At 30.6% G+C, this 13680-nt stretch overlaps 1 protein-coding gene across 1 annotated transcript in view; it reads right to left on the bottom strand.

The window, feature by feature from the left end:
* Positions 1 to 603: 603 nt before the first annotated feature.
* Positions 604 to 13680, bottom strand: part of LOC106616215 (protein similar) — a gene marked incomplete at its 5' end in the record, with an annotated part of 59792 nt that continues 46715 nt past the window's right edge. Inside the window, one exon of the mRNA XM_070108171.1 lies at positions 604 to 3807. Coding sequence (XP_069964272.1) covers positions 3082 to 3807 — 726 coding nt within the window. The remainder of the gene's footprint in view (positions 3808 to 13680) is intronic.

Raw genomic sequence — 13680 nt, 5'->3', positions numbered from 1 at the left:
AATCAAAATAAAACTAAAAATTTGCTTTATTAAATGTTTACTGATGAATAAAGGAGTGAAAAAATTGCCAAATATTAATATGCCTTAAATAACAGTTAGAAGTAACAACTAAATTTGCAGAGTATACAGTTATACATTTTTTCAATTTACTTTGGATTTTTCTATTTCTGGATTATATTAAAAATTTACTAATTCTTGACTATAGATTTGGTAATTTATCTACGCTTTGCTTAAACGCACATGCGGTGAGAAAGTTTCTGTTTCCGTTTAAACAAAAATTATTATTTTTTATAACTACTTAGTGTTTGTAAAAAAATTTACAACAATTTATCTTCTACTGAAGAGTACCGCTTTTCACTAAAAATGTCAAACAATTTTTTTAAGCTACTACCAACGAAATAAATCAATAAACCCACATATTTTTAGAAGCAAAGAAACTTTTGCAAAATGCAAACACCAAATACATACAAAATTTTATAAGTTTTAAAAAATTTTAATTGAATGTAAATTGTAATTTTATTTTTAATAACTCTAATATATTGTTATAACATGCTTTGCAAAAATTGTCTGACTTTTTTGTAAAAAACGAGCACTCAATGTAAATAAAAGTGTCAAGCAAAACTGTTGCATACTGGGAAAAATTCAAATTTTGGTACTGCTTCAAGCCGATAATATATACATATTATGTTTTACGATCATACAAAAACTTTCTCTGCATTAATGATTTTCCTTTACTGTGTTTGAAATTTAAAAATAAATTTTATTCCTTTGTTTTTGAGTATAAGTTTTAGTAAACTTTTTTTGTATAAAAAAAAAAATTATTCTTCTCTGCTTTTATTAAAGTAATGCTTAAACATTTTTTATAATTATTTATGATTGTTTTTAATATTTTTTTTTTATATATATTGTATAATAACTAGCACTTAACCTAGATTAGATTTTTTTGTTTCATCATAGTTTTTGTGTGGTCTACTAAATTTTTACAGGTTTTTTGTGTGGTGTCTTTGAATATTAAAAGTGACAGAATTGATATTTTTTGAAAATTAAACGCAAAAAATAAAAAAAAATATGTATAAAAAAAATAAAAGTAAGAATATAGACATTAAAATTAAAATAAGAAAAAAAAATAATAATAAAAAAATAAAAATAATGTAAAATTAAAAAATACGAAAAAAAAGAAAATTGAAATAAAAAAATTAAGTTATAAAAAGACAAAAAAAGAAATTTAAAAATAACGAAATAGAAAAAAGTAGAAAAATAAAAAATTAAAAGAACATTAAAATAAAACAATGAAAAAATGATAATAAACAAGCAAACAAAACCAAAAAATAATAAAAAATAAAGTGACTGGTTCTTGAGGTTTTTTTTAATATATTTCTTTTTACAGTATATTATTTTGTGTTTGCTTAAAAAAAATTATATCCTTTAAAGAAAAAATTAGATTTAATTTCCAGATGTCAAGTGTTGGTTTTTTTAATAAAATTTTATTTAGTAATAATTTTTAGAAACACTTTTAAACGCAAAAACTATGACATTTTTTTTATTTATTTAAAAAAAATTTTTTTTTGTTAACTTTGTGTTAACTTTTTTCAATTTTCATATATGTTTGTACATACTATATAAAGATTTGCACTTACATAACTAATCGTAATGTTTACTTCTGTTTTGGGCAGTAAAAAGTTAAGACTAACAAAGTTTTTAAATGTATATTTACTGCTGTTCTATTTGTTGTTATTTCTTTTATTTTTTTTTATTTTTTACTGCTGACTACACAAATTTCTTATTATTTTTATGTGGGTTCTTGATTCGGTTAAAAGTTGTTGCTATATGATTGTATGTATGTGCTGCTTGGTTACCTTTAATATTTTTCGAAAATTACATAAACTTAAGAAAAATCCAAAAACGATTAAAATTTTTAAACTTGAAAAAATTAAGAAATAACAGTCCAGCACTCAATTGTTTAGATTATTGCTTAAAAAAGCGTTCTGCCAACATAAATGAAGCGAGCCTAAGCGATTTAAAAAAATCGCACATGTATGTTTTCCAAATTTTTGGAACCATTTGTAACACGTACTGTAAGAAACTGTTTGGTTTTGCAAGTAATTTTAACAAAATTAAAAAAACAAAAACTTATGCGTATATGCTTCATGGGAATCCCTTCAATTTTAACTTGTCTCGAAACATGTTCTCTAGGTTTGTCTGTAATGTTTTCGAAATGAAATAGTCCTTCAAAAAATCGCTTTATTTATGCCAGCCAAATATTTTTCAGCCGAACAGCTTTTCAAGCGTTTATACATTCCAGTATTATAATATAATTTTTTTTTTGAGGTGTGAGCTTTAAAAGTTGTTATGTTGTTCCTACTTAGTGGTCTGTAAACCTTTTTGCTGTATTCATTAAGTGTGATGGTATATTCTCTATTGTTTTTATTTCTCTTTACCTGAAACTAAATTAATTGCATTATGTGTGTGTTTGTTGGTAACTGTCCCGTAAGAAAATAAAGTATTCGTAAAAATATTCCTTTCTAAGCCTTTACGCAAATCCAAAAGCTCGAGCTTGCTATTCGGCAACAACAAATTATAGCCAAAATGAGCTTTTCCAGGTTTAACTGCACAACTAATCGAATTTTCAAAATAAAAGAGCAAAATTCGGTGACGAAGGATCGCTTTTAGTTTTCTTTTCTTTTCTCAATAGCGATATCCTCTGTCACCGGCGCCAACAATTGAATAATGCTTTAGCCATCGCTTGTTGTTTGCACAAGGTATTTGTAAATGTCGACCACAGTTCTTCCGGAAACTTCCGAATGATGGCTTTATTTACAGTTACCCCGTTACAATCTGTTTTGTGCGTGCGCCAATTGTTTTTCCCCACAACCTATACAATTATTTTAGCATCTACCTACCTTTTACATATGTACGTGTGTAAATGCATTGAATATGTTATAAAGCTCTTTCTTAACCCCCAATATTTTCCCTATTTCGTCTGCCTTGTCATCGTCTCTTCGACGATTTCGTCTTTGTCGTGTGTAAATGTTTGGTTCGTATTTTCCGTATAGTTTTAGTATAGCTTACGTTCACCGCTGACTAGGCCATCTCGTGGCTCCAGTTATTAAGCACATTATCAATTTCAGTTGGTCCTAACAATGGCTCGGTTGGCACAGCGTAATCATCATTACATAAATCCATTATAAACGGTTCCATGAGTGGATTCATATTATCGATGAAAGATGTTAGCGAACCCTTACGACCGCCAGCAGGACTATTGGTCGTCGTCTCGCCTAAACTGGCAATACCGTTGCCAGCAGGTGGTGTTTGTTGTTGTTGTTTCGCTTGTACCTCACTGAGCAATGCACGCTTTTTGGCCGCTTTGCTGTTCAAGCATTTCATTAAAAGCATATCCTTGGTGGCGGCCGAGCAACCGCTTGTCGACGTCTCGAAATGTGGGCTGCTAGGTTGTTCCAATTGTATTTTAATCGGTGAGGAGGTTTCAATCATGCTAATTTCATCTATGCCGCTGTCCGAAGTCGATTCCGTGTCGGCCGGTGTAAGGCCAGGTGGGCTTAGTTCGCCGCTGCTGCTGCCGATAGAACTATCGTTACTGCTAGCCGCTCCAAATAGTGGTGATGGCAACACACCGGGACCGCCAATCATGGGATTGTGACGATAGTTGCGTAACAATGCAGCCGTCGATGTTTGACAATGTAAAGGTTTAATGAGTGATGGCGACATGGCCGACGGTGGTGGAGATGGTGCTTGATCCAATGAGTCTTCATCCATGAGCATACCGTTCTCCTTAGTAAAGGTAGGTGTCTATTGTGTGGTTATGGTATTAAGAAAGAGAAAATAATTAGAAAAATAAATTAGTTTTTCAGTTTTTAATTATTTTGCAAATAAGTTTTTTAAAGTCGAAAGAGAATAAGCGTTCCAGAATCACCCGAAAATTACGAAAGTTAAAGCTGTGACTACTTTCTCACATGCATTCCGCTGTTCTATGTTAACCTTAAAATATCTATTACATTTATTTGGAATAATATCTGGGATGAGTACTTGTGATGAAAACCTATATTTGACTTTAAAATGTCAAATCCTGGACTTGTGCGCTTTTGGAAGTACAACAAATTCTTTTTCGACTTTCAATTAGATATATAGGTATTTAATTAAAAATAGAGTTTAACTAATAACATTTCCAAATTCTTGAAATTTACCAATGCAATGGTTATAAACTAGAGTTTAAGAAATTTTCTAAAAATAAATTACTTTCATTTTAATAAATTTGTATATGGATCGATTTTTGTTTAATATTCTTATAAAATACTCGATATAGATTTAGGTTGGGTTTATGCTTTCATTAATAATACTAATTTTAATAGAAGTACAAACTTAACCTAAGTGTATTTATAATTTTTGTTTAATTTTATATTTATTTATTTATTATTTGTTTAATATTTTAATTATAATTTTGACAATGTAGTTCTTAATTTATTAAATTATTGATGTTAACATTAGTTTACAATCTATTGCCATACATACTAATTTTTTTTGCATATCTTTTATATGTGTATACATACTTGTATATTGTTTGTAAACCCTTTCACTTGATTATCAGCTAAATTATCATAAAATAGTTTTTTCGAAATACGTTTACTTTTTCACCAGATTATATTATTTTAAATAAATATTTTATTTAGTTGACAAATATAACAACTACAAGGAATAAGTTTCAAATATGACTTTATTATAAGATATAGTCTATTTTTCTGCAGTCTCCACCTAACTAACTTTGTTGAAAAAATAATAATACATCTGCGTATAAATATATGTACATACATATATATATATAAATTAAGTATCACGTTTTCTCCGGGATTATCTTCTAATTTACTGATTTTAGTAAAATTAGCACACTATGCCCAGTTTGATACATTTTAAAATGCAGAATATTTTATATCTCAATTATATTAAAAGTAAAACAATTCATAAATAAAAAAATATGTTTCTAAACAAAAGCATGTTTTCAAAAATCAAAAAAAAATTTAATTAAATTTTCAGTAAAAGGAATAGTTTTCAAAATTACGTTTTCGCCTTTTTTAAATAATATTTTCACTATATTGAGTAGTATAATTATTTAATGTGGATATATCATAGCCATAGGATGACCGAATGTACTACTTGTATATGTACATATATATATAGATTACACATATTGACTATTGGTAATAAAAAAGGTAGTATTTTTTCTTGGACACACTATTTGGAACCGGTAAGACTGTGAGTTCAATCCTACTAACCTATTAACACTAGAACTACAAACCGGTCAAAATGACCGGTTGCATCATTTATTTATACCATTTCCTCTTTATTCCTATTTATTATTTCACAATAATTTCATGATTTTTATTAAATTTGTGTATATAATATTATAGATTATTTTGTTCTTACGCTTTTAATTTTCAGAGAGAGATAGAGCTATTTGAAATAGCTATATGATAAATCTTCGTAGTTCTAGTGTTAAATACATAAGTACTTGTAGGTTATTATAATACAATATTTAATGTATACCCAGGTCCATAGAGAGAAAACCGGGGCTCGGACGGTAATAGAGAGAGGACCCCCGATCCATCAAATTATTGAAATTATATTTTATTTATTTTAAGAAAAAATTTGTTTAATTTTACGGTATGTACTTGTATATTTTTTGTTCATGTTACTTGTTCTCAAATACATATGTATATGATAACTCGGGTAAAGCATCATGAAGAAACATTGATGCTGATTTCAAAGAATTAAAATTTTCAATTGCTGATGACCGCTGAGAAGCATAATTTTAAATTACAACATTACAAGCAATTATTCGTATGAAATAAATTAATTCATAATGGTACTGAATTGTTGGAGAAAAAAATTTGCAAAAAATTGTTGTAAACCACTGGGCCCCGATCTAAATAGTTCTTTTTAGCGCTAATGGTTTAATTTAATAATTATAAATTAGAACATGGTTGCCACCTGTATTTAGTAAATTTATATGATATTTAGTGATATAAAGTTATTTAAATGCTTGCTTACAAAAGGAAGTCAGTTCTCAAAATTTAAACTTGATTGAATAAGGCAAAAGGTGGTTTGAAAAATACTATTCGAAAATAGAATGGAGTGTCTTCAAATAAATTTTTTCATGGTGATATACAGTTATAATTATAGTATTCGATCTAAACAATCTCCTCGGATATTGTAGCGTTTCCTTGAACAATAATCTATGTCAAATGGCATGAAACAAAAAAGTTTTCCATGCAAGAACTTGATTCCGGTTGTTTAGTTTTTATGGCAGCTATTTGCTTTTCTTGACTGAAAGTGATAAGAGCAAAATCTGAGCATTTTTTGTATATATATTCAATCGTAAGCAGAGAAACAATTACAAAATAACGATAAGGCTATTTAAGTATATATGTACTATACTTATCACATATCAAATGTTATCTACAACAACACCTAATTTAAAAAAAAAGAAACTACCTTCCCCGCAAAACCTTAACATAATAAAATTGTGAAATTTAATTCTCGTTTGGGCAGAAACTTTTTAATTTCACTCTAAAATTAATAACACCTTGTAAACCACTGAAATATTATTATATCTAATCAAGGTTCAAAGATTATCATCGAACAGCAGCGCTGAGTAACAAACTAAAACAGTTCTAGATACAAACAACCGCACATATCAGCAAAAGCACACATAAGAGGTGTGTTCAAAGGAGAAAGAATATGTATTAACTTTGTCTCAAAAAAGTGTTTATAAGTGGTACAAGCGCTTTACAGAAGGCCGCGAATATATTGATAATGATGAGCATTCTTGAGGTGCGACCACGTCAACAAGCGAAAAAAGATACAATCAGTGAAAAAAATTGTTCTTAAAAATCGCCGAATCGTTATTAGGGAAAATGCAGAGTATGTTGGCATATCGATCGGCACATACCATTATATTTTTTCGAATGTTTAGGGCATAAAAGGTGTGGCAGCGATGTTTGTTTCGAAATTGCTAAATTTTGTATAGTGCACCAGTTCACACATCAATGCTTATTCGTGATTTTTTGATCAAAAACAAAACCGTAATCATGCCTCAACCACCGTATTCCCAAGATTTTGCTCCCTGCGACTTTTTCCTATTCCCAAAACTGAAGAAACCAATGAAAGGAAAGCGTTTTGCCACAATTGATGAGATCAAGTCAGAATCGAAGAAAGAGCTGATGGCCATACCGAAAAGCGCATTTCAGAAGGAATATCTTGTTTTCAAAGTTGTATTTGCTTTACAGATAAAAAATTTAATTCAAAAGATCAAACTATCTCATGTTAAATACTTAGGAAAAATTATATGATTTAAGCACGTTTTAAATTAAATATAAACGTTTTTTTGTGAGAAAAAAGTCAATTTGGAAATAACGGACACCCTCAAATATACTTGTATATACATATGTAGAGGTATTTTTGTGTATGATTGTATGCAGAAAAGTAAATACATTGATTGATTTAATAAATTTTATAAATAAATAAGAAGGCTGGTTTTATATAAGAAGAAGAAAACTTTGATAGCGAGTAGAGTCTAATTATAGATAAATGATAACAAAAAATGTTTACAGTTGCAAATAAACAGCAAAGTCATAAAAAACTAAACCATATGCATGAATATCTGTATATAGCATTGTAGTAGGTATATCGAGGAAATCTTGCGATATGATTATACATATTATAAAAGAGAGAGAGAAAAAAGGCATATATATATAGGTACATAAATGAGTATATATCATATATATAAATACAAAAACACATCCGCTATGAGCTTTTTATGTATTCAAGTTATTCTGCTTGTTCGGCAACTGTTTCCAGGAAAAAGCTTCCCGCTAGAGCTTTTCGTAAAACAAGCTACAACATGCAATAAGAATTTCAAAACACAACGGTCTTTGACCCTATCGCCCACACGCACACACACATACATATAATAGCTTGTTGTTTTGACGCCCTGTCATAGCAGAACGGAAAATGAAAGTGAAAACGGCACTTGTGCGCCGTGTTGTTGCAGGTCATTAATGTATTTGCCAGCACGCAAGCAATACGGAAATGCTCATACCTACGAGCACGCTGAGTGGCGCCTATGTTCGGCATGATTTTACAAAACTTTCGACTGACTCAATAAAAAGTGCCTTCTTCCTCACTCAATTAATGCTTTTAATTAAGTAAAAATATTTGATTTTGTCATTCATTCCTTCTATCAATTATCTGTGCGTAACATTTTTTGCTCGTGATTTAGGCAGCGTAAGTGCATGTGTTCACTTATAGTAGTCTACTTTAAGGCGCTTCAACTTACGTGGGCAATAAGTTCTTAAACGCTTATAATATAAAATTGCTGTCGTATTTATAATGATTTTGCTGCATATTACCGCCGAATATGTAAGCCGAAAAGATTTGTGGGGCGCGTTAGCGAAGCAAAGTGGGTAGCAAGACTCGCCAGTTGACTAGGCGACTTTTACACAAGCAAGCAGTAATTAATGAGCTCATTTCTATGCGTATCAAATATTTACAATCCTGACATTAGAAAAAGTTGAATATGATACAAATAATGCGTAAATACATACATATTCATAAATAGAAATGTACATATTTGTGCAGACATTTGTATACACGTGTGCGTTTATCTTAAAGGAAATAAACATCATATTTGGTTAGCCGGTTATTGACCGTTACAAAATTAGGGGTATTATGAAGAAAAAAGAAAAACTCTGCGCTAAGATATTCATATGAGCATTTATGAACAATTTTATTGTGTTTAAGGGTGTATATGTATATAAGTACATATGTATTGTACAGTATATACGTATACAATATTCGTAGCAGTGGAGTTAAAAGAAAATATAATTTACAATAATTCGTGTTTACCTGTTAAAGCATATCTGTGGAATATTTTGCATCAGGTTGTATGGGCTATTTATTAGCCGCAAAAAGAGGCACATTTTGGCCGATTGGGTACATCTAATACCGCTTAACCTGACGTCAGCTATATATTATATTTTGGCAGAAAAATGTTAGTGTGAGTGTAACACAATTTCCATATTTATCTCGACTTGTCAGATATGTCAAAAATGGTTCGTTTTCAACATTTCATCACCAGTGATTATTGAGATTTAATGTGAGTAGAATTCTAGTGATATTTTTTCTAAAACCTAACTGCAAAAGAACGCTGCCATTCGGTAAAAATATCCTTGTTAAATAACATGTGCACTTGCGAAACCCTAGCAGGAAAGGAAAAAAAAAATAACAAAATAAAATGTCAGGGAATATGTCTAAGTATACATGAAGGTTTTTTACCAAATCCACTGAGTTGTTGAATACGGCTTAATTGCTTACCATCCCGGAGTCTAATAGGCCTTACAAGTATGATGGCCTTAGTCCAGCAGCATGCATCTGGTGCTCCTTGTCAACCAACCAAGCACCATTAAAATTGGTTTGTTAATACTTGCTAATCAATCAGATTCGGTTTTACAAATATTAAACCATTAACTAATAACAATTTTACTAAACCTTGTAAAAATTTACCGTTATATGGGGAGTGGGCGGGGTTGTCACCCGCTAGCTTTAGCGGTTTAGGGGATATGCACATTAAACCTGTTAGGGGGCGGACGCCCTTTTTAAAGAAAATTTTAACTGCAGATGCCCCTCCCTAATGTGATTCTGTGTACCAAATAACAGTCTTGTATCTTATTGCGGAGCTTAGTTATGGCAATTTATTTGTTTTTGATTAATGGCGTTTTGTGGGCGTGGCAGTGGTCCGATTACGACCATCTGCAATACCAACCGTCTTACGGTACCAAGAAACATGTGTACCAAACTTCATAAATATATCTCAATTTTTACTTAAGTTACAGCTTGCACAGACGGACGGACAGACGGACAGGCAGTCACCCGGATTTCGAATCGTCTCTTCAGCCTGATCATTTATATATTTATATATAATATAACCCTATATCTAGCTCGATTAGTTTTAGGTGATACAAACAACCTTTACGTGAACAAAACTATTATACTCTGTAGCAACAAGTGGCGAGAGCATAAAAATGTACTTATCTGTCAATCACCTACTAAGATCCATTTGCGGCTTTAGCACTCACAAAACCAAGCAATTGATTGCACAAGGTCTTTAAATGTTAAGGAATGCTCAAAGACGGTACATATGTTTACGTATGTGTGCATTGTTAATTCATGTGTCAAACCTCGTTTGATAATACTTTTATAAATGTGACACGTACTGCGCAAAACTTTTCCTCTTACGCGAACATAATTGAAACACTTGCAAAGCACGCGTCGCAAACAAAATTGAATGCAAGAGAAATACGGCTAAAGGAAGAGAAAGAAAAGTTGAATGTACATATTTACGTGACAGCGCAATAACAAATCCAGAAAATATAAGAATTCCACAGAAAGCAAAATCTTTGCGGTAATGCTGAGCAGTCGTGGAAATTACTTACATATGTGCATTAATATACACATACATATACGCTATATATGTGACTTATGTTGTTTAATTCAAACATATTGGGAAAGCCTGACAAATACTAGATTAAAAAAAATATACCCGGAATTATATTTTTCACACTAGCAGCTTGTTAAAATGTCTTTTAGTTATGCATTGAGTGTTGGCACTTTCATCGAAGACTTTATTGGAAACTTGACACAAATGTGACAAATAGCGTTACCCTCATTACTCACATAACGGTTTGATGTAATATCGAGTTTCAGAATTTTTGGTTGCTTTATTTTGTATGTAAATTACATGATGCGGGTCCATTAAATTCTCAGAAATATTAGTGGAAATGATTGCCGCTTATTTCAAGTAAAAGAAACGGCTATCAATAAAAGTATCCTGTAGGGAAATCAAAACTTTTCATGTACTTTGTTGTTCTTATAGATTAAAACTAGATTAATGTCGTTAAATTTTTAAAGTAACTATATGAAATAAAATTGTTAAAAAAATAAAGAAATAAATAAAATGTATGCACTGAAATACTTAAACATTTTCCTCTGGGATTTCTATCCCGTTTCTACACTAGATTATAATGCGTAAGATTGTAAATCGGAAATAAATTGGAAATTTCACACAATGAAGATGGTTTTTAAAAGGCGATTTGTATGTCAGATATGCTGCTTGAATTGCTTCAAAAATAAGTCGTTTCAGCACCGTTTTGTGATTAGAAATGTCTAAATTTGAATTGTGGATCCATTACGATAACCCTAAACGCAAAATAACCATAGGTTAAACTTGGAAGCCGAATATCCATGACGCCAAGGTAATGCTCTGTACTTGGTGGGATCTGAAAGGCGTGATTTATTATAGGTTTCTAAAACCAGGCGAAACCATTAATGGAGAACATTACTGACAACAACTCATCAAATTGAACCAAGAGATTGTCGAAAAACGGCCAGAACTTGCGACTAGACACGAGACAATAATTTTACATCATGACAACGTTAAAAACTATTTGGGATAACAGCGAATGGGAAGTTTTGCCTCACCCGCCAAGAGTGAATAAAGTCAAAGTATCAAAAATTGGCTTGATTCATTTTTGGCAGCCAGCCGGTGGTTCTTTTGGGGTTGAATATTTTTGAATTTCTAAGACACTGCATGTTTATGCCACATATATATTATATATATTGCGTTCTTACAATGAAAAAATTCAGCAAATTTGGATATAATCTACGATATTAGTGTTTTCGTTTACAAATCATATGATAGGGATGCCAAAACCAGGTGGCACTAATAAAGAGAAAGGAAAAAATATGAGCAAGATTTCAAAATCAAACGGCATAGAAATACGATTATTCGAAAAGCTTGGTAACATAAAAGGCATGATAAACAAAAATTAGTACATATCTGCGTTTCAATTCAGGAAAAAATAAAGTTTCAAGTATTTTATTTACTTTAAAATTTTAGGCATCCTGACTATTACTTTTGAGTATTGAATTTATTAAAACTATTATTATACCCCGAACAGTATATATAACACCCAGAAGGAAACATAAAATAACCTATAACATGTATATATACATATATATACAAGTATATATATAAATGATCGGTATGACGACCTGAGTCGATTTAGCCACACCGTCTACCTTTATATATGCGAACTAGTTCCCCAGTTTTTGAGATATCTCAAGCTTCCTTTTCTACCCAAGAAGGTACTCAATTGTCGGAATCACCGATATCAGACAACTATAGCATATATAATATCTGCCACAAAAACTGAATGATCAAAATCAAGTTTTTTATTTCACGAGATATCTTAAATTTGCATGAGTTATTAGAGGAAAATCGCAATTATCTCAGAAGCTATCAATTTTACGTAACTTTACTACAGAACCTTTTTTGTAGAGAATTAAATTTCCGATCGATATAAGGTAACAAAAAACCGAAATTTTTTTTTCTTGAAAATATTTTTTTGTTAACAAAGAAAAATATTTTCGGTATTAATAATGAAAATTCTAAAAAAACGGATTTTCGGCCCACCCTAACGAGTATGTCCAAAAAAACCTTTTACTACAAAAAATTCAGTCTAAAACAAAACTATTATACTCTGTAGCAACAGGTTGCGAGAGTATAAAAATTCGTCTCTGTAGTTACCAGGTGCAATCAGACAAGACTATTGTATATTTCGAAATAAAACACATTTTTTGTTATCTGCAGCATACTTTTTACTTCAATACTTCATTACACAATCTTGCGTTTTCCAAACGATCGATAATCGATTATAATCATTTTATCATATTATTTAATTATTATTACTTTTAATGAGAATACTTATAGTAAAATACCGTTAGTGTGTATTATGCGTTCTTCATATCATACATAATACATATGTATTATATTGTATATAATAATATTGCATGCAAGTATGTTTGTATGTATGTATTTGATGAAAGCATTGCTAATACAACAACATACAAATGCAAATGGTCGATAAATAGTAAGAGGAATAATAGTAGGTATTTATCTATATCTTTTTTGTTTATATTTATATATAACATTGATTTAAATATTCTGTGAATTATACTTGATTCGAAAACCATTGTTGAGTATTGAAATTTTATACATATGTGTGTATGCATGTATGCATTTATATAACAGATGATGGTGTGAGGTAAAAAATGTTTTAAAGTACGCTATTGTTCATGAGGTAGACTATGTCCTTGTTCACTCTGTAAATTTTTCGCTATGCCTATTTTCATACAACAAAACATTTTCGGTTATTTTCGCAAAGTCAGCAGTGTGCTCACAAACACATACATACACATACATACACATACAAATACGTACATATGAACGCGTCTCTCTGTGTCGTATTTCAAATGTTGAGAGTAAAAGTTTCTAGCAATTTTAACACAAATTACTATAATCATTTCTCGACGTTGACAACTTGACAAATTTGCTGCTACCAGTTAATACTTTCAAAATTTACGCCCACGAAATTAGTACGAGGGCATAGGCGGAAGTTGTGTAACCCCAATTTCGCTGAATTTTGCTGCTATTATTTTGTAAATTAACATTAACTGTCGTCAACCTCGGTATTCATAATACAGTTGAGATTGCTTAAATTGAACTTTTATATGGTAAAACGAATTTAGGCCGAGTTTCACCTTCAATGCCGT

Source organism: Bactrocera oleae, chromosome 2 (genome assembly GCF_042242935.1).
Source record: "Bactrocera oleae isolate idBacOlea1 chromosome 2, idBacOlea1, whole genome shotgun sequence".
Classification (NCBI taxonomy): domain Eukaryota; kingdom Metazoa; phylum Arthropoda; class Insecta; order Diptera; family Tephritidae; genus Bactrocera; species Bactrocera oleae.
This window is presented reverse-complemented; position numbering and strand designations above follow the sequence as displayed.